The sequence below is a fragment of the Copadichromis virginalis genome, linkage group LG20, assembly GCF_057382275.1.
Source record: "Copadichromis virginalis isolate Kocher_CV1m ecotype Utaka linkage group LG20, C_Virginalis_male_GT1.1, whole genome shotgun sequence".
NCBI classification, from domain to species: Eukaryota; Metazoa; Chordata; class Actinopteri; order Cichliformes; family Cichlidae; genus Copadichromis; species Copadichromis virginalis.
Genome location: NC_140637.1, coordinates 31,150,648 through 31,172,376, shown reverse-complemented (window position 1 = coordinate 31,172,376; position 21,729 = coordinate 31,150,648). Strand labels below are relative to the sequence as shown.

Genomic DNA, 21,729 nt, shown 5'->3' with positions numbered 1-21,729 from the left:
TATGGCGCATGAGGAGCTGTGCTGTCGTGGCAGCGCTTGCTTGGTAAGGTCTCTCAAGGTCAGTCTGATGGTGATTTAAGCAAACTTATTAAGAAAAAGTCCAAGACCTCAGCCTGGAGCCATGGGTGCCGTCCAGGTTCTGCCCAAAAGAGTCCCATTGGGACATGACCACTGTGCCACCGACCCCATTCTGGCTACACTTCTGCTTACAGTTTGTGTTCAAACTCATGTTTTTGCTCTTGGACTCTACTGGAGCAGCTTTTCATGATCCAAAGTTTTAAAAAGGTCCTTATTTATGTTTATTTTCTGGGCTGTGATGCAGTAAATTGGTCTCCTGTCCCTTTAAGATAACTTTACTCTGTTTGGCTGCCACTCACAAACAGAAGGTCTGCACAGCAGGTGGGTGGGGCTTCTCCGATCTCTTTATCATGTATACAAGAATAGGAAACAAAAACTGTGTTTAGAGCAGTCTGAAGGTTACTTGTAAATACACTAATCTCGTTCTTTTAAATTTTGGTCACGAGTAATGTCGACGTCCAGCATCGCAATAATAAGAAGGAACTTGTGGAGAGAAACCTGAGAGTCATAAGTAACTGGACATGAAATTACATGTTTATTGGGGAGCTGTGAGCTATTAGAGCTCAATCCTCAGAGAGCGTCACTCAGTATGAGGAGGACAGACGAGGGCAATCATGACTCAAGCATGACTCCGGTGACGGAGGAAGTCCCCAGATGACAAAAAGCCAGAACATCACAGAAATTAGGGAAAGTCCAAGATTGCAAAATCGCTGCACATGCCCAGGCAAGCTTACTCAAAGTAGTCAGAAAATGATGTGGTTGATGCTCACTTATGCACTATTTTACTGTTTGCTGACTGAACTGGAGACATTTAAAAACAAACAAGACAGAAAGAATGAGAGTTAAACCAGTCGCTCTAACCTCGAAATGAAAACATCTACAGTAGTTAAACTGAAATCACACCTCAGATATTTAAAGGTTAATTTTCTGTATAAGTATTAATTAAATGCTTCGGGAGTTTATAAGTAGTTTTATTCGAACCCTCGTAGTTTTATAAGCATATTTTATATTTCTTTAAAGTAACTAAAAACTTTTAATAAACTCGAATCTCGGCTGTCTTTATCTCAGGTCACTCCTATGTATGACAGAGAAGCTGTTTTTGATTTAGACGGCCCTCAATCGACACAGGTCAAAGGTCAGATGACAGAGGAGATCTTGCTCTTTAGGCTGAAAAAGCCAGGGCTTTTGCTCCCTGAACTTTGTCTCTCAGGTTGCACAGTGTGACATCACAGACTGTGCAAACAGCCGAATCTAACGAGGCGTGATGTCAGCAGGTGGTCTGAATCCGGGCTCGCAGCTCTGCTCGGTCACTCTTACCTTCCAGGTGAAGACTGCGACGTCTCAAACATCAGAAGCTCGTCTTCTCTACAAACATAGACTGCTCCACACGTGGCTCCTTTTAGCTGCTGCTGTGCAGCAATAAAACTAAATGTTTAGGTTTATGTTCTATAATCTAACGGTCCAAGTGTTTGTTTTACACAGCTGTGAAGGCGCCGTTAATGCTGAATGACATGTAAAAGTTTCAGAGCAGGGGGGTCAGAAATACAACCAAAGAGCCGGCTGAAGGAAGCGTTGAGTTACAGGTTGCTCCAACCCAGGACTCTGAATTATTGTTACTTTCACAGCTTTTTGTTTTGTGGTTGTCCTCATTGGGCTTTTTAATCACGTTTTGTAAATACATGGTTAATTCATTTTTAAAAACTTACTTCTTTAAACTGAAATACATAAATAAATGTTTTTTAAATAGCTTATTGAGCAGCATTATTACTAGTGTAGTGGAAGTAGTCTGGGTGCTTTGCAGCGTTATGAAGCAAACAGTACAAGAAAGGAAGTCCTTCACTGGTGAGCAGCTAAAACCCAAAATCGAGTAAGAAGATTGTTGCAACACAAGGTGAAGGCATCAAATTCAAAATAAGCTGTTACCAGATTTCTCAGGTTTAACATGTGATATGTCCTGTATGTGCTCTTTGGAGTGATAGGATAATCGACACTCCTGCAAGAGCCACTGTGAAGATGAGGATGTTTCAGCCATTGGCTCCTCGTCCTCTGAGGTGTTTGTGTGAAAAAGAGAAGCTCAGGCAGTCAAAGAGACGACACAGATCAGGGGACAACAAACGCTTTTAGTTAGAAAGAAAAATAAGAAAACAGGTAAAAACTAGTTTGTCTACAGCGACAGTGTATTGGAGTTTCCACTGAATTCCAACCAGAATAAAAGCAGAATATTCATCCTCAATATTAGCAACTATGAAGTCACCACACACATCACTACTAATCTAGAAACACAACATGGCTTGGCTGACATGGTGGCTTCTGGCAAGACGCACAATATTATAGGCACTAAACTCTGGAACATGCAATATGGTGGCTGGTTACTGTAGTTTGTGCCGGGTCGAGTCCTGTGGAGTGAGTCCGATTACAGCGGGACGTTTGATTTCTGCAGCAGCGTGAAGGAAACGGGTTCGCTGCTCTGGGCAGACTGGGTGGCGCCACCTACGCAGAGGCTTCGTCACAGCGCGAGGACTTTACAGTGCGAGGCACGTTTATTTTGTCCAGGACGAAGACATTCAGATTCCCAAAGAGAAAGGGTTATGAGAGAAATTGGGCTTCCTGACAGGATGTTTCAGGATGATCTAAAAAAAGGAAGATACTTTATAATTCTCACGGTTTTAATTACTCTTTTAGTTCACATAAGTTTGTTTTCTGTACCCTTCAGCTTGTTTTATTTATATTTTCATGAATAAATTTATTTTTAGAACCAATAACGACGCACACCATCCTGTTAATGGGTTAACACCTCGATTCCATTTTAAAGGTACTTTTTGTAGTTACCCTTTGCATAATTTAACTCAGGCTTGCACCACCAGGGGGCAGTGTTTTGACAGTGAGTGTGCTCTAAGATGCTTTTCTGTTTAACTTCTTCTAGTCTAGTAAAATTTATATTGAATTTTTAAATATAACCTGATGAATTCCAAAATAGGGTTAACTGTTCTTTTTGGAGTTACCGTTTAAAAATTTTATGAAACCTTTCATCACCAGGTAGGCAGCGTCTTACAGGTGAGATGCTTTCACAACCATAGTATATTTGTTTAAACATTGATCTTCTAAGCAAAAGATCCTTGGTGTGATTCGAGGAAGAGACACAAATCCCTTTGGGGTTGTGTCAGGAAGGTAAAACAGGCAGAGATAACTGCTGTGAATGAAGAAGTAGCTTATTTATGCGTTTTAACATTAAATTCTTTTTAGCCGCTCCTTTTTTTTAAGGAAGCTTTGCCCTTTTCTAGGCCACCTGTGTGAAGCAAATATGTTTCTATATATATATATATATATAACTTGCGTACTTACAGAAAAAAAAAGGCTACATTGCTGCACAATCTTGTGACATTACTCAAAAATACCACCTGTTCTTTACTTCAGTTGGTATCTCTTCATCCAAGTATAAAAGACTTTGGAAACATTCAAAAATTAACTAAACAGTAATTTTCTTCAAGTACCTTTAAACAAAGAGTACGGAGGCTTCAAACAAGCGGCAACCTCCAGGGCTAAAAAAAAAGACAAGCAAACATAGGTGAGCAAAAGTTAGCAGCTAAACTTACTGAAACGCAGTGAAGGCAACAACCTGCCCAAAAAAAAAAAAAATGCAGTTCTATATTTTTCTTTTCATTCAAGCCTCTCTTATTACTGTTGTTTTTTAACATAATTTTGTCTCCTTTTATGTCCTGATTTTAAAGTTTTTGTTGCTTATTTTGCTGCTGTACTTTTCCTATTATATTTTCATGTCACAATTCAGAGCTGCACACTTAAAAATGAACTTCTTCCTAGTCCCCCTGGCCTTTTTTAACTTTTGCATTCAGATTGCTTTGTTCTTTTTAATGAGTTGGAATTTTACATCTGTGAGTTTTTATATCAACATGTCCAATACCCAAAGGTCTCCGAATGGATCCAAGCATGCTCATTATTAACCTTGATCATTTGGTTATGTTTTAAGGCGAGGAGGAGACTAAAACTTCAGAGTTAAGAGAAAAATGGAAGCGTTTGTGCTGCTCCTCAGCTGCTAATGCTCAATCAATAGTCAGGTCCCGATCAGATCACGCGTTTTACCCAAGTCTGATGTTTTGAATGCCTCCAGTAAACACAGACTGTACAAAAGAAGAGATCATAGTCAGTGCCGGTCTGCGAAGCCTTGGGTTTGGCATTGTGGTGCCAGAAGAGTCCAGATTCGGAAGAAGCTTATGTGCACTTATTTGGCGCCTTTCAACCTTAGCAGGTCTAGAAAACGGCTTACAATCTGCTTGTCATTCACACATTCACATACTCCTCTACAAGGTGCTTGCCTGCCATCAAAACCAACTCTGGATTACAGTGTTTTTGCCAGGGATACGAGGCCTGGGATCAATTCACCAACCCTGAACCATGGCAGAAGGTCCAGGAAGGTGGGTGGTAGACTCGTGGCTGGTCAATGATACGGTAGCCACGAGCTAAAGCATTCCCTTCATACTATTTATTTATATGAGAGGGAAACCAATTTACAAAATCATGGTATGTTGAGGAAAACTTCAAAGTTGCAACTGAGAGCATAACCTCATCAGGAAAGTGCTTACTGAGGACATCAATGAAGTGAGAAGTAGGGTCACCTTCTCACTGGCCTCTAAACATTAGGACTTGGAGTTCTGGCCATTAGTAAGAACACAGATTTAAGGCACTTTCATAATGGTTCCACTTTTCAGACTGGGCAGCACCGTCCTTCTTTTATGCAGTCTGTGCTTGGAAAACGAGGCGCCTGGTTCAGTTGTGACAGTAGAAAGTAAGGATGGAAAATTTGACTTTTTTCTATACTGCTAGGATCCTTCAAAAAGACTCCAGGGTCTAAATTAGGTTCCAGAGAACTTAAAAGGTCTCTGCTCATGGTGTAGTACTTTCTGAAAGTTAAGAAACTCTGGAGTGAGGCTCAGATTGCTTAACATTTGTGGTTGGCCAACCCCTGAGGGAATGCAACCAATCAGTCTTAGTCATCTGACAGTTATCTGTCCCGCATGTAAAAATCAGCACGCTTTCTTTAAGGTGAAACTGTCGGTAACGGTTTGTTTAAACAACACTGATGCCTGGTTCAATGGGGGCATCAGAGTAGTGTTCAAGCAACGTCATAAACAGAGGAAATAATGTATTTTTTGCTGCCAGAATCTGTGTGCGCGCCAGTAATGCAGGCTTCATCCTGCACAGTGATGGAAAAGGTTGAAAACTTTTTGATAAAGCTGTTCTTCTCTTTCACCTTGACCCCCAACCAATCACAGCTGTCCTTCCCTGAGCCTGGTTTCTGCTGGAGGTCTCTTCATATTAAAATTTAGTTTTTCTTCTTCCACAGCTGCTCATTTGAAGGGATCATCAAATCGTTGAGGTTCTCTTTGTAACATCTGCCTTACAATATAAAGTGCCTTAAGTGTTGCTACATAAATAAAACGGAACTGAACTGAAACTGAGATGTGAACGCAGCAGGGATGTAACCTTGTCATGACTTTTTTCACAGCTGCTGCCATGTCAGCGGACTAATCTGTCTTATCTTTGCAGAAAACCAGCAGTCTGAAGCAACATTTTACTTCCTTGAAAGAAGTTTATCTGAGCCTAAACCTTGTTCATGTTTACGGATTGTGAGTGTTCATATCATCAGATGTCTGAGTATGATCCTTACTGCAGACTCAATAAACAGCAGCAGAACTCAAAGGTTAAATTTCTCCAGAGAAGCTCAGACAGCCCAGCAGCTGTTTGATAAAAACATAGAGTAGCTGCTTTTCAGGGACATTGATAACTCAGAATGAGGTTGTTTTACTACTGTTGGAGAGTTAGAAATATATATTTGTTCAACACTTTTATCAGCAGGCTGCCTAGTGTTTGATTTTGCTATCACATCTCCTTATTAGGGCTTAGTCAGATCTATCTGAGCTTTTGGTAAAGCTGAGTTTCCCAGTTTTTCCAACATTTCTGTAAGTTAGAAACCGTTAAGTAGAGTAGCTCTGATGTGACATGCGCCCAGCATTTGGAAACATAGCCGTCTACTGATAACAAGACTGGCAGCACAAGAGTGTTAGGAAAAGAAATAAAGGAATAAATATAGAGTACCTCTGGAAATATAAGTTAAATAAATGCGGCTCTTATTTGTACCACATTTTTTCTCTTTGCTTCTGTTTTGCAGATCAAACGACCAGAGGTCATCCTGGACCTAACTTCACTAAGTTCAAGTCCCCCTAAGCGCCCTCTGAATCACTCTCAGAAATGAATTTGCAGACTTACAGCTAAGATTTCAGCTCAATGAACAGCTCTGCCCATCTTCGGCACAACTACACCCACGTGAAACTGAACCAGACCTCAGTCCAGGTTTTAGACGACAGTAAAACCTGGCAGGGTTGACCTCTGCGTAGGTGCGCTCTGGTTGAAGGCCTGCAGGGTCTCCGAGCGACATGCAGGCGGTTGATTGTACAAACTGGAGGAGTGCAAACTGTTCCAGATATTCAACACGAAGACACAATAAAAATAAGTAATTTCCCACTCTTTCATTAAGACTAAAAACTAAAATAAAGCTACTGTGAAAGTGGGTTTGGTTTGACATTAAAAGTGCTTCCTTTGGAAACAAAAGACTACGGAAAACAGATTCATCCTGGAAGAACAACTTGCTCTGTTGGACATACTTGGAAAAACCAATGAGGAGGCTTTTTTTTTTCGCCAAGCAACTGACTCTGCTAAGAGGAATCAAGAACTCCTCACACTGTTCAGACATTTTAGACGGTATTCAGAATGACTCAAAATCATGGCCGAGTACAGTCACGAATTGGGTATAAATACTCACAGATTAGATTCACTACTTGTAGGAGGCATTCTGAAAATGGATGGAAAACATTAGTGCCCCCTCTCCGTTTATTGTTAGCTTAATGGAAAATGGGGACGAAAACAAATGATGAGATTTCCGAGAAACCAGTTTAAGGTGCAAACCGCCGCCTCACATCATCTCTGAGGCTTTCAGTCGAGGACTAGTTTCAGTAAGGGACAGTCAATCAACAGGAGTTAAGAGCAGGTTAAAAGTCAGGGACTGTCAGTCAGCAGCACAGCGATGAGTAAGGGACTGTCAGTCAATAATATCAGACTTTAAAGCTGTATAACAGAGACAAAACAATAAACTATCAAAATACTAAATAAAAAAAACAGGTTATATTCCGGAAGCAACGTTTCGTTCAGAGTAATGTGTTGTTAAGCGTTGGTTTTTAGTTCCAAACTACTCCCCCCCCCCCCCTCCCCACGGAGACTAGCGGGACACAACAGCTGCCTTTTGATTATATATACACACACACTTTTTATCGGTTTTTCCTTTTCATTTGTTTTTCCTAGAAAAAAAGATACTATCCATTTTCCACTCGAGGTGTCCCTCAGCGCCAGGTTGGTTCTCTAATCCAGAACTTTACAGAGTCTCCAGACAGAATCAAACAGAGAACAAGCTGCGACAGTCCTTCCAGCTCTGTGTGACGCTTTCCTTCTATCTGTAAACGGTGTAAAAACCATTACAAGGACATCCCAGTCATACTCCTCTTCTGCCTGGTGCTGATTCAGTCCGTCAGGCTATTGGTAGACGGCAGGTTCATCAGTCCAACCAATCAGCTGACTCTTTCGCTGACAGCAGTCCGTGACTCTACGGTTTCTTCTCGGCTGGGACAGGGAACAGCAGATTGCGGGACGATGTCTCTGAGCTCCCTACCCTCACCTGCTGCCTCTGGCTCTGCCCGGAGCCTAGCCCTACCATCTGCCCCAGGCACGTGACCAGCCCCAGATACTCCAGGAGGTCCAGGAGGCATGGAGCTGGGAGGCCTCGAGGTGCTGTTTGATCCTCTGTCTCCTCCTAAAACCTCTCTGCTTTCAGATGGCATGGCTGGCTCCCCTCTCCCCTCTGTCCTAACCCCTTCCACGCTGACGTCTCGGCTCGGGATCAGGCTCCCTCTGCCAGGCCTTGTGGTGCTCAGGTCTTGTGGCTGTTCGCTCTGGTTTTGCTGAGCAGGGACGAGGTTGGTCCTGGTTAGGCTGGAAGATGGTCGGCTGGATGAGAGGTGCTGCACGTTTGGCCTGGTAAGCTGAGAGTGTGGCTGGGAGCGCAGCTGTGGTTGGATCCGCTGAAAGTGTGGTTGTGCTTGGGACTGGGGTTGGGACTGGGGCGGCCTAGGCTGGGAGAGAGATTGACTGGATTGTGGTCTGTATTGAGTCTGGAGTTGATGTTGTGATGGGGGCCTTGTCTGTGGTTGCACTTGGTGTCTGGGTTGCAGGTGAGGTTGAGGTTGGGCTGAAGTTCTAGACTGGGCTTGTGGCTGCATTTGGGTTTGAGGTCTGGGCTGGGATTGAGGCTGCATTTGGGCTAGGGTCCTGGACTGGGATTGAGGCTGCATTTGACCTTGGTTTCTGGACTGAGGTTGAGGATGAGTTTGGGTTGGGGTCCTAGCGTGGAGTGTCGACGGCATTTGGGATGGGGTCCTGGATTGGGGTGCTGATTGTGATTGGGCTGGAGTCCTGGATAGGGGTTGCAACTGGACTGGGGTTCTGGATTGGGTTTGAGGCTGCGTTTGGCCCGAGGTTCTGGGCTGCAACTGAGACTGAGGTTGGGCTGGAGGCCTGGATTGGGACTGACTCTGAGCTTGAGTTGGGGTCCTGGCCTGGGATTGAATTTGAGGCTGAAGTGACTGTCGGGGCTGGGGCTGAGATTGTTGTTTGAGCTGGGTTTGGAGTTGAGATGGGTGCCTTGACTGGGTTTGAGGTTGGGGTGCTGTGGGGGATGTAGTTTGTGGATGTGGATGCCTTGTTTGGTGCGGATGGATGTGCAGGATGGAGGGGCACTGAGGAGGATGTGACTGAGGTTGCGTATGCTGACTCTGAAGCTGGGTTCGGTGTTGGGTTGAGGAATGAACAGGTTGTGAGGGAACTTTCTGGTTGGCAGCCTGAGGCTGACTGTGGGTTTGGGATGGGGGCTGTTGGGGCCGTGGTTGTGTCAGGCCGTGTCGGGTAGGAGAGGACTGGGGTGCTGGGTAACGACTCTGGGCTTGGGACTCATGGGGAAACTGGGGCTGGTAGCGTGGTTGCAGGGTAGGATGTCGAGGTTCGGGCAGGGACTGTGGTGCAGACTTGGACTGCGGTCTGGGAAGAGCTTGCTGGGTGTGCTGCGACTGTTGGGAGGTGAGCTGAGGCACAGTCTGAGGCTCAATGTCAGGCTTGGACTGGCTAGAAGGTGCTGGGTGTCCAGAGGGTGGAGGAGGAGGAGAAGGTTCATCCAATGTTGAGACAGTGGATTGTTGGTGGCGATGCTGATGATGGTGGTGGTGGTGATGGTGGTGCTTGTGAGGTGTTCGCTCCTTCCTTTTGTGGCTTTTTGACGGACTAGTGCTACTGCTGCTACTGCTACCCCTTCCACCCAATCCCCCCTCTCCTCCCTTATCGCTTACATCTTCACCTACTTCTTCCCCTTTGGTTACACCATCACCTGTTGCCTCTCCTGATTTGTCCTTGTGCTTCCGCCCTTTATGTGTCTTGTGTCCATGTGGTTGGCTGTCATCTGAAGCAGAAGGCTGCTTCTGTGATTGTGACTGGCTCTGCTCAGAGGGGGCGGGCTCAGGCTCTGAGCTTGGACCTCCTGCCATTGTACTGCTCTCCTCCTCGGCCGCTGTTGACTTTCCAGTCTCTGTTGTTGTAGCCATTGGAGTCTGCACACTCTCCCTTTCCTCCACTGTCTCTCTCGTTTTACGTTTTTTGATTGGCAGAGCTGTTTCCTGGACAACAGGTTTGGTGGAAGACTCCTTAGCTGCTCTCCGTTTGGCCTCAGCAGCCAAGATGGCAGCTGCAGCGTAACTTCCTGCTGTTGAGCTACCAGAGGCTGATGCAGCGGAGGTGGATGCTGTGGCGACTGATGCTGCTGTGGAGGCTGACGCTGGTTTCCTGCCCCGTTTCTTGGGGGCAGTCTGTGGTGGAGGCGGAAGTTCTTGTTCTGATTTCCTCTTTCTGCCAGGGCGGGACTTGGTCACCAAGGCAGGAGACACCACCTGCAGGGGAATTGCCAGATCAACAGGAAAAACCTGCATTAGCATTGTTGCTGGAATTATAAAATCATATTTAAGATTTTAAAGCACTGACTAGACTGCTTCCTGGATGTCTCCTAGGTGAGTTGTTTTGGAAATATCCAAATAGTAGGGACTCCAGGGTAGGCAATAAACATGCTGGAGAGATCATGTCACTCAGCTAGCTTTGGAACACCTTGGTGTCCCCCTTGAAGAGCTGGCTGAGGAGAGAGAGATCTAGGCATATCTGTTTAGACTGCTTCCACCAAGATCCAGGTCCAAATAAGAAGCAGATAATAGATGGATGAAAATACTAACCATACTTACTGCAACCACATACTACAGTCTATCTACTTTTACTCATCATTTACCTCTGTTTGTGAGGTGCTTCTCCAGGTAGAGCCTTAAGTTTCGAACCATGAAAATCATAAACACTAGTGCACAGCCAAGTCCTCAGTATCCACTCTCAAGACATTCTTGGCAGGACTACTGCCAGTCAAGATAAGTGTTTTATTTTAAACTTCTAATGAAAGTCTTTTCTACCTTCCAGATGATTTGTGGATCTCTTGTGTTGATCAATTGCTTAAGACCTTATTTCAGTGTATGTTAGCTGTTTTGCCCATCTTCAGGACACAACTCTACGAAGGTAAACAAAGTCTTCCATGAATTCCCTTCCCATTCTTTTCACTGGGATATTCAGAAGGTCTTTGTAAAGATGGAACTGGAGACACACACAGGATCCTTAGCCATGTCTCTAACTTTGCTACAAATGAGGATTTACAATCTTTCATTTCCTGTAACATGATTTAACTATCTCTAAATAGTTATTTGCAGGCTAAAGTTGATCAAGGTAAAACCTTGGGTTGCCTTTATTTGCTGTCACGCACAAAAAGAAGAAAAAAATACAAGCTGCCACCAGCACTACCCCTCAGATTCCAAGTAGATACACCTATGGTCTCAATTTGAAAATCCTAGATTATTTCCGTCTTGAATTATTGAACTCACAAGATTTTAAGAAAACTTGACCTTGACCTTGAAGTCAAGATCACTGAGATTTGAACTTGTCCAATGTACAGGCAGCTATGGTATCAATTTCAAAATCCTATGTTGCCTTGTTCTCGAGTTATCACACTCACAAACTTTGGTGTCCATGCTGCCGACCCGCCCGGCAAAATGACGGCAGTACTAGGGCTGCCACGATTAGTCGACTAGTCACGATTACGTCGACTATCAAAATCGTCGACGCGTCGTTTGAAGCTTTGTAAGATCGCAAAAGACGCAGGAATAAGTGGCAGGATTTAAGAGTGTAATAACGGACTGAAACAGGAGATGGCAGCACTGCATGTACAAGGATGCCAGCTGCCGTTAAACCCCGAAGAAGAAGTAGCTCTGTCCCAGAATTCATAGCGCAGCCCAGCTCAGTTTCCAACAATGGCGGCAGCTAGTTAGTTTTAATATTACTCTTATTATTCTTTCTGGGTCACAAAATAAACGTTTAACATATTTTCATGCGAGAATGTAGCTGTGTAAACCTCAAATATCTGCTCAGTTTATCAAGACACCACATATTTTCAAAAGCGCTCCGACGTTTTCGGAGGCGTCTGTTACCCACCAGCTTGATAGCTAGCCGGGGGCAAAGCTCACTAGAGCCCGTCAGAACACCGGACTCCCGGCAAATTGTTTTCAAACCCACCGCCATCTTTCGCTACTCAGGTTAAACATATATAAGTCACTTAGATAACTTAAAAATGTTATTGTTTGGCTTTTTTCAGTATTTTATTTGTTCCTGAGTAAATTGGTTTGGCTGAGATTAAAGTTATAGTTTTTACACAGCTGAATAAACGTCAAGCAGACAACTGATTATCAGAAGTGTGAGATGCTGGAGAATATACTCTGGTGTCCCGTTATATTTTAGATAGCAAGGAGCAGACGGCGGAATTTATTAAACTCCACTGAAACAATCTGCAAATTTCATTCAAATTTAATAAACTATCATCTTGTATTTATTTTTAGTTAGCACATACCTTAAAGACTTAAAGCTGTAAGCTAATGATAGTTATATAAGAGCAGATGCTGCTGGTGCAATAAGCTGTACGTTTTACGTCCAATGGATGATGATCTGATTAGTCAACTAATCGCAAAAATAATCGGTGACTAGTCGACTATCAAAATAATCGTTTGTGGCAGCCCTAGGCAGTACCCATCAGCCTTTCACAGCTGAGGGGTAAAAATTACAGGACGCCTCAACTATCCTTGAAGGTAGTGAGCCAGAATGGCAGGACAGTATGACCCAATGTTACTGGTTGGGAGTTGGGTCTTCAGTCTTTCCTGTCTTGCCTGATATAGGATGCTCTTTACATTACACCTGTAGGTCAAAGGGGGACCAGTTTGACTCTCAAGAGCTGCTTTGAAGGTTACTGAAAAACACAAGTTAATCAACCTCAACAAAGTGGTGATTCATTGGATGACATTATGGTGTAGAGGTGTGATCATTTTAATCAAAATATCTTTAAATGATTATGTTTATACGTGTGAACATCAGTTTTGGAGAGATGCATATTTTCTCCTTGAAGCATATTTCTGTTAGCTTTCCTGGACAGAAGAAATGAGGAAAGTTGCTTAGGAAATGCATGTTTGAGTTATTCAGCTTACTGCGACAATCTCAACACTGTGCTTCTCGAAAATGTACGAACGACTAAGCGACAGAGCAACCATACCTTTGAGGTGGTGGTCGTGGTGCCAGTGGAGGTCTCTGCTTTGCCGAAGGGCATCTTGACCAGCAGTTTGCCCGGAGTTTTCTCAACCACACGTTTCATTGCCACTCCTTCTGTAGCCTGCCTCATCTTCCCACTGCCTACAAAAACACAAATAGATACACAATTACAGAAAAAATAAATACTCAAATAGAAATACTCAGGAACAGCTTTCCAGTATAACTTCTAGAATCACATCATTTAGTACCTTTGGGCCTCCCACGACCACGCCCCGATGGTTTCACCACCTTTGGTTTCTTGGGTGGGCGCTTCTCACGGCGGGAGGGGCTCCCACGCCCAGTAACAGTAAAGTCAAAATCATTAGGGTCGGTTGTTGTGTCACCAACCTTTTGGAAGTAGGCAATAAGCTCCACCTTGGAACGAAACGCTTTCCCCTCCGAGCTAAACAGCAAAAAAAAAAAAAAAAAAAAAAGCAAAAAAAAAAGCATCACAAATGTTCATTTGGGGGTTTTACTCCTCTACATCCTGGAAAACGAGCACACTGTCAGGGTGGCTCAGGGCATGGCTTACTTGATTAGGTAGACATCAAACTTCCCAGCAGAGCGTCCAGACTTTCTCTGTTTCAGTTTGCGGGTCCAGCCTTCGGGCAGAGATGGGTCATCATACAGCGGCCCTCGGTCCCGAATGATGGAGCGCCGCTGCCTGGAAGATCCGGCAGACTCGCTACCACCTGCAGACTCTGACCCTGGCTCTGAGGGACCGGCCACTGGCTCTGACATCTGCAAGGAAAAGGTGAGCAAAAACTTGTCCTTCATCCTGAGCAAAATGTGTCATGATGTTCAGCAGGTGATGAAATTTGTCCCTCCATGATTCCACTGTTTCTACTAACTTCTAATGCAGTCTTTACCTGGGTCTGTTGCTCCAACCCTGTCTGTGGCTGCTGTGCTGTTGAGGTTGAAGCTGAGGCCATGGTCTCCGTCCCCCGCTCAGCATGACGACGTTCCCTGCGGGGTTTCTTGGTCTTGGACCTGTCTTTTTCCTTCCTTGGAGGCTGGGGTTCAATAGGTCCTTCATCACCTTCTTGCCCCTCCTCCCTGCACAAAAAAGAGAGAAAATCATACTGTTGACATTATGACCACAACCTGTTAACTGCAAGAATCCAAATAACTTCATAAATATAAGTTCATCCACATAGAACACTTTCAGATCAGTGTTTGACTGAATCAGTAAGAACACGTTAGGCTTCCTTTAGCTTCACTCTAGGGCTGCCACAAACGATTATTTTGATAGTCGACTAGTCACCGATTATTTTTGCAATTAGTCGACTAATCAGATAATGCATCCATTGGACGTAAAACGTACAGCTTATTGCACCAGAATGCATCTGTCAGTTCGCTGTTCTCACCAGCTCTAGTGAGCCTTGAACCCTGGTTAGCTATCGAGCTGGTGGGTAACAGACGTCTCCGAAAACATTGGAGCACTTTTGCAAATATGTGATGTCTTGATAAACTAAGTAGCTGCCGCCATTGTTGGAAACTGGAATTGACTGGGCCGCGCTATGAATTTTGGGATAGGTTGGGCCACGATGGATACACCCGACCCATCCTTCAAATCTGGGGAAATGAAGAATGCATTTTTTGGCCGCGTTTGGGGGAGTCTTCGAATTTGGACAGGCGTGCCACGTCCCTGTAACGTAATTGACCTACAAATGCAGCCTCCGAAGGATGCGGCCGCTAAATTTGGACACAGCTATGAAACCTGGACACTACTTCTTCTTCTTTGGCGTTTAACGGCAGCTGGCATCCCTGGACATGCAGTGCTGTTCTTCTGTTTCAGTCCGTTATTACACTCTTAAATCCTACTATTTATTCCTGCGTCTTTCGAAATCTTACAAAGCTTCAAACGACGCATCGACTATTAAATTAGTCGTTGACAATTTTAATAGTCGACGTAATCGTGACTAGTCAACTAATCGTGGCAGCCCTACTTCACTCCCATCAAATGTTTGCAGAACATTTAACTCCAAAGATCCTTCAGACCTGATATTTGAGTTTGAACCATGTAAAAGCTGCATGAAGGCAAATTACGTGCCATTTTTCTAACCGCCAATACAAAGCTCTGACAGACTTCATAAAATCTAAAGCAGGACCTTCTTGAAGTAGTCAAGTGTCAGTGATTCTCACTGTATTACGTTCTTTGCATAAATGGTTAACAAGACCTGACCCTGGACCATTAATAAGCTGTTGCAATTTTGGCTGAGCAAAAAGTAGTTAAATAAGAAGTGTTATGTGTTTGCCACATCCATGGAGGACAGGTTGTGGTGATTGATTTAGGAATGAATTCTGATTAATTCCAGCAAATTATGTATGTCAGGGCATCTGTCCACAGACTGTTCCTTAAAAGAAAATGGGTCAAGATACAACACGACACCCTAAAACTCACAAGTCATTCCACCTAATAATGTTCAATGAAGACTAAAGATAATGGTTTAACAATGTCCAACATAAATGTTGTGAGAAGGCCTGTAGCGAGGAAACCAAGCAGCAATCACCGAGGCTAAAAATGAAGTGCCAAAACCTCCACTTCCTCTAATGGCCAATTGAGGCTGATTCTAAAAGTGAGACAATCTTCATAGACTCTAATGTTAAAAAGCTTTGGCTTCAGTGGATATCTTTACCAGCAGCACCCGCTAATCCAAATATTGTCACTACTTGCTATACACACACTATAGCTGCCACACTATAACTGCCAAAATGCTAACGCTTCATTTAATGCCTTTAAATGAAGAACCTGAAACCAATGGGTAACAAGGTGACTACGTCCATCTTTTATGTACGGTTTGTGAAATCTTACTTATATAGTACCTTGCCTGACACTTTACTCCTAGTTCTGATTGTGTAGCACTTTGTAGACGTCCCTGTGCAGCACTTATCTCGCAGACAGCTACAAATGCTCTCTAATGCCTTTATTTGGCTATTGGTGATTTGGTCTTCTATTTGCTAAAGCTAAAGCTGGTGAGACGCTGTGACTCCCTCTCCATAATCCTTTGTCTGTTTGCTAAATCTGACTGGTGTTTGTAGATTACAAAAGCAAGCATGCGATCGCCTAAATGTTAATATAAAGTCCAACATCAGTGACACATGTCATGGTGGCTACTTCCATCAATCACTGAAAAGGAAAAAGTGGGCACCCAACATTATACATTATAACATTTTTATTACTTTTAAGACTTATTCTGTATTTATGCAGAATAAAGCAAATTCCAAAGGATTTACAAACTTTTTCCTGCAACTGTATGTAGTGAATGTTGGGATATTACACTATAAACCATGCATGTGATTGATTGGATCAATATCAGATTTCGGACCTTTCCAGAAATAAAGCCCACGTTAACAGTGGAGCTAAACGGGGTACAGACCTTTTTTTTTGGTGATGGATGGTAAAACTCCCTGCCTTTGTGTGTGGACCTCATAGTGAGTTTATCAGCTCAAGCAGCCTGGTGCTCTTATCCGGTCTTTAAGTCGGACGTCATTAGCCGTGCCTGGTCCCAAACTACGCTGCAGGTCCCAAAGTCAAACGAACACTGCGGCATCACTGAGAGTCGAAAAAGTGTCTAAATATGTCCACCTGTAATAAAATGATCAGTGTGGCTGCTCTACCAGGTGTAACAATTAAGTTTAACATCCAGGCATCCATGAAATTTTTTTTATAAAATTTAACAGAGTTAGAAGTTTGCAGGGAGTAAGCTCGCTAGTTTCCATCTAAATACAATACAGCATGTTGTGACTGAGGGATTTCTGAAACAAATTAAGACGTACAGCTCTGCTATCACTTCCGACACAAATGAAGACAGAAAACTAAACAGCAGTGATGTTTATAGGGTTACTGAAGTTGGACTAGCTGGGATAAAATGGCGTGCTATGTGATCACTAGCAACACAGCTATCTTAGCATAATATAAACAGTGAAGCTGGAGGACAAAAACTAACTTTTTCACTCGATTAAAGTTAACGTGAGGGTTCCTGATGGTCAGGGACAAATGCAATTAAGATAACCTGTATTAGTCCCACACGTGGGAAATTTGTTATTGTAATCGCATGGCAGGATGCTATAAACGGACCAAACTTCAGTCAGAAGAACAACTGAGATAATCCATCCACAATACGAGGTTAGTCATTAACACACTGCTGCATGGGCTGGGCTGTAGATACATCTTACACAAAACTGAGGTGTGTTAAAAACTGAGCTTTAAAATAATAAGGATAATAGAAACCAAGAGAGGCCGACAGTGATCACTGAATGTTTTTAGGGGCTTGTAGATTAAATAGAACAAAATGCAAAGCATTAAAACCTGTTAAAAACACAACAGCCTTATTAAACACAGAGTGGTTTGGGCCCGGAAGCAGGACTCATCACGTCATCACTTAAAGACAGGATTGTGAAGCAATTGCAGGAAGTGCTGAGTTACAGTGACTGACTACCCCTGAACGCACCAACAGGAAGTCTTCAACTCACGCTATGGTTCGTCTTTAAGTTACTGTAGGTCACTGTGGTGTTTTTTACCCACTGCAGCAGCTTTGTAACAAAAAGAGATACACATCTAATGTTAGATTAGATAAGCATGAGCGGTGCATTTCCCCCTGATGCTTCTTGAACTTAACAAGTTTCGATGTAGTTTGTGTCCTTTGCTCAGCTGAATACAACTACTTTATCTAAGAAAGCTTTGGATCAGCTGCAGCACACATTTTCAGTGCAGATTAATCAGTTTTTAATTCCCTCAGTACACCAAATTAGTTTTTAAAGTTATATGAAACTGTGATGGTTTTTATCTTGCTTTGACCGACCATCTTTATTTGGTGAAAAACGATGTTGAATTTCCTGTTTTTCTAACGGGGAGCAGAGGCTGTTTCTCATCATAAGTCTGACAGCTGGAACAAGATTAACCTTACTAAATAAACTCTGACAGAAACCAGAAGAGACCAAAATCAGAGTCACTGGTGGAACTGACAGCAGAGGATAGATAGCTCTCTTCTGATTAAAAGACTAATCAGAATTTCTCATTAATATTTATGTGTTAAATGATTATTTCAGCAGCATGAGGGCTGAAGACGACTCGGACCGGTGTTTACTTCACATTTCCAGTTAAATGTCACATTGAGACTGAAAATGTCAGACCCAACAGAATGCCTGTGTTTTCTTAAACTTTAAATCAGTCATTTAAAAACTTCAGTTCATAAAATGAATAAACATTGCTTCTGAATGCATGAAAACAAAAGCTCTGAGGTGGTTTTGAGACATTGAAATCTGTAATAGAAAATTCTTGTCTTAAATTGGCTGCATTCACGAGCACTTCCTCTTTTTCATATTCTCCTTCTCTTCTGCTTTAACCTGACAGATGTGTACAGATGGGTGCAATTGTTCTGTTTCTGAATGTTAATTGCTGGAACTAGATAAATCTGTGTAACACCAACTACTTTGTCTTTGCTGGCTATAAAATAAAACCTGCATGTTATAAAAACAGATTTATATATAAATAAAATATTAAAGTATCTGTGTGTTGTGTTTGGGTGCATTAGACATTCAGATTTCAATCACATTTATGTAAAAGCTTATCTGATTCATTATCTGCAGCACAGCCAAACTTATAGTTCACAAAGTCTATACATTCATGTGTTAACTTATGAGGAGACGGATGTAAACTATATATACCGTATTTTCCGCACAATAAGGCACACTTAAAATCCTTTAATTTTCTTAAAAATCCACAGTGCGCCTGATAATCCGGTGCGCCTTATATATGAATTCTGGTTGTGCTTACTGACCTCCAATCGATTTTATGTGGTACACGGCGCTCAAAAATCTGTCAAAAAATGTTTTAGTACCACTTTGCTAAGCTATGAAGCCGCACCGCTTGATGGATTGTTGGATCAGGTAGTCAGGAGCTTCGCGGAGTAATCTGGGTCCAAAAACTCCGTCTGCTTCAGGTCCCAAAGTCAAACGAACACTGCAGCGTCACAGAGTTAAAACTGTCTAAATTCTTTCATCTTTAATAAAATGATCAGCGTTGCTGCTTTACCAGGTGTAACAATTAAGTTTAACATCCAGGCATCCGTGAAAACAGAATTTATTAAATTTAACAGAGTTAGAAGTTAGCAGGAAGTTAGCTCGCTAGTTTCCACCTAAAAATGATATAGCATGTTCTGACTGAGAGATTTCTGAAAGAATTAAGATATTCAGCTCTGCTACCACTTTCAGCATAAATGAAGACAGAAAACTAAACAGCAGTGACGTTTGTAGGGTTACTGAAGTTGGGCTAGCTGGGATAAAATGATGTGCAATAATGACGTATAATGACGTGGGATATAGCGACACAGCTATGTTAGCATAATATAAACAGTGAAGCTGGAGGACAAAACTAACTTTTTCCCACTTGATAAAAGTTAACATGAGGGTTCCTGATGGTTAGGAACAAATGCAATCCCAAGGCAGGATGCTATAAACGGACCAAACTTCAGTCAGGAGAACAACTGAGATAATCCATCCACAATATTAGTCATTAATATACTGCAACAACATGGGAATAAAGCAGCTGCAAGAGAATTCAACATTAATGAATCAATGGTACGGAAGTGGAGGAAGCAAGAAGAATGAGTTGAGTCAAGTTTGACTTATCATACTGTTTAGTTACACTTAATGCGCTTTATAATCCGGTGCGCCTTATGGTCCGAAAAAATATAGTAAGGATTTGCTGGAGAGAGGAACAAAGCACAGGAAGCACAGGTAGGTAAACAACAGAACACCATCCAAAAAGGCCAAGCCAAGAAAATCCCAAAATACTGAAAGTCAAGTGAGTAAAAGTCCAACAAATATCCACAAAGAGGAGCATGAGGAAGAAAGACACAGACAATCTGACAAAGGGGAGGTCAACCTCAGTGTGTAGAATACAATACAACTGAGCAACAAACAGGTGAAACTACCAGGTGAAGGCAAGTAGAAAGGAGGGAAAACAGCAAAAGTGGGAAGGAAGCCCATGAGACACCTGGGAAAAATTGACCCTTCAATATAAAACAGGAAGTAACAACATGAGCACTCACAGAGCTTAACTCTATTAAAAGGGTGTTGTACAGCTCTTACTATCCCCTTTCATATGATATATTACTCGATATGGTTTCTTTAATTTTTTTTCCAAGGTAAACTTTGACCTGGGTCAAATACTTAGCCTAGGTACTAGGTACTCATGTTCCCCAACGCCTAGTATACTGTTGTGAAGTTTGAAGACAATCCATAAAAAAATTGAGGGTAAAATAAAGTTTTTACCCAGGCCTTGACCTGAGGCACACCAAAATAAAATCAGCTCGAGCTGTTATTGATATCTACTGTCACACAAAATTTGAAAATGATATCTTGAAAACTGGATGCTAGACTGCTAACAGACACACAGACAGACAAATGGAACCTATTGCACAGTCCCTCCCTTCAGGGGAAGAAACATGAACAACAGAAACATGAACACTAAAGACAAACAGCAACAGTGTCTCCCTGGTCAAAAACCATAGGTTGAACAGTTGTGATAGTCACGACACTGCAATAAAGAAGTTAAAGCCATGCGTCTATTTTTAACACTACACTTGACTGACAACTAATTTGGTTACTAAAGCCACACAGTGACCTCTCATACACAGACCAGTATTATCAACACCTCTTATTTTTTTCATGTAAACAACTTTACATTAAAGGTTGTCAAACCGTCATGTGAAAATTCTGACTCAGTTGCTGCATGGTGAACTTAACATGTGCAGGCTATCACAATGTCAGCATTTTAAAATCGGTTACTGCGTAAGTGGCTAACAGTCACTTCAGTAAGATAAGAGCAAGAGGTCAAACGTTTGATATTTTTATTTGATATAAGGATATAAAATGCACAGTGTTTATAATGGCAACTTTTCTTTTTTAGAACGTCTAGAGAGGTTGAAAAAACACTTTGGTGAAACCTTTGTTTTGGTACTGTTTCAGTGGTCAAATGCTTAGTCCTATTCTGAAAGCAACACAAACTGTAATAGCCGAGATTCAACAACCATGGACATAAATCAGTACATATTAGACCACACAAATCAATAGAAGTCAAAAGTATTTCACAAACTGTTAGGAGACTGTGTTAAAGTATTAGCTGGGTAATGAGAGAAGGTGGGGGAGGTACAGGAAGAAAATAACAGCAGAAGAAAACTATAAATGAATGGATACCACGAAGACCATGATGAGGCAAGAGTAATCTTAAAACTAATCTTTTTTGGTCTTCCTGTCATTCTACCACTTCCTTTCCTCTGCTTCTTCCTTTGTCTCGCCAACCACCTGCATGTCTTCTTTCACATCAATAACCCTCTTGTTTGGCCTTCCTCATCTCCTCGTTTGCCTCATAGCTCCTCCACAGCATCCAACTCCCATTAATTCTCAATCACACTTTTCTAATTTCCAACAACAAAGAACCTATAAGCACCATCAGAACTTTAATATTTCACATCCTAATGTGTTGAAGCTGGAAGAGTTTCTCCAAAAGCTCAGTTCAGATGTGACAGACAAGTCTGAGCAGCTGACTGATTAGTCTGATCTTCATGGGGCTTCAGGCTGCGATGTAAACACAAAAAACAAAAAGCGCTTTTGGACCAAGTAGTTCTCTAGGTCCTTTTGGGCAATCTGGGAATCCATCTGCTAGTCTGCTGACTTAACCCCTGGAGGCCAATATTTTAGGTCCCCCAGTTTAGCTGGAGGATATCCAAGCCAAGATGTCCTCTTCCATCCAACGGCTATTGTTTACAAACTCAGAAACATAAAAAACTAAATAAAAATAACCTGATAAAAAGTTAAACCGTC

The 21,729-nt window shown here is 42.5% G+C and overlaps 1 protein-coding gene across 1 annotated transcript in view; it reads right to left on the bottom strand.

Annotated features, from left to right (window-relative positions):
* Window positions 1–2,178: 2,178 nt before the first annotated feature.
* The window catches only part of mecp2 (methyl CpG binding protein 2), a 31,353-nt gene continuing 11,802 nt past the window's right edge, over window positions 2,179–21,729 (bottom strand). The window contains exons 2-6 of the mRNA XM_085443240.1: window positions 13,770–13,956; window positions 13,433–13,641; window positions 13,110–13,303; window positions 12,866–13,002; window positions 2,179–10,133 (exon numbers count right to left, since the gene is read on the bottom strand). Of these exons, the coding sequence (XP_085299366.1) occupies window positions 7,713–10,133; window positions 12,866–13,002; window positions 13,110–13,303; window positions 13,433–13,641; window positions 13,770–13,956 (3,148 nt within the window). The 3' untranslated portion in view covers window positions 2,179–7,712. The remainder of the gene's footprint in view (window positions 10,134–12,865; window positions 13,003–13,109; window positions 13,304–13,432; window positions 13,642–13,769; window positions 13,957–21,729) is intronic.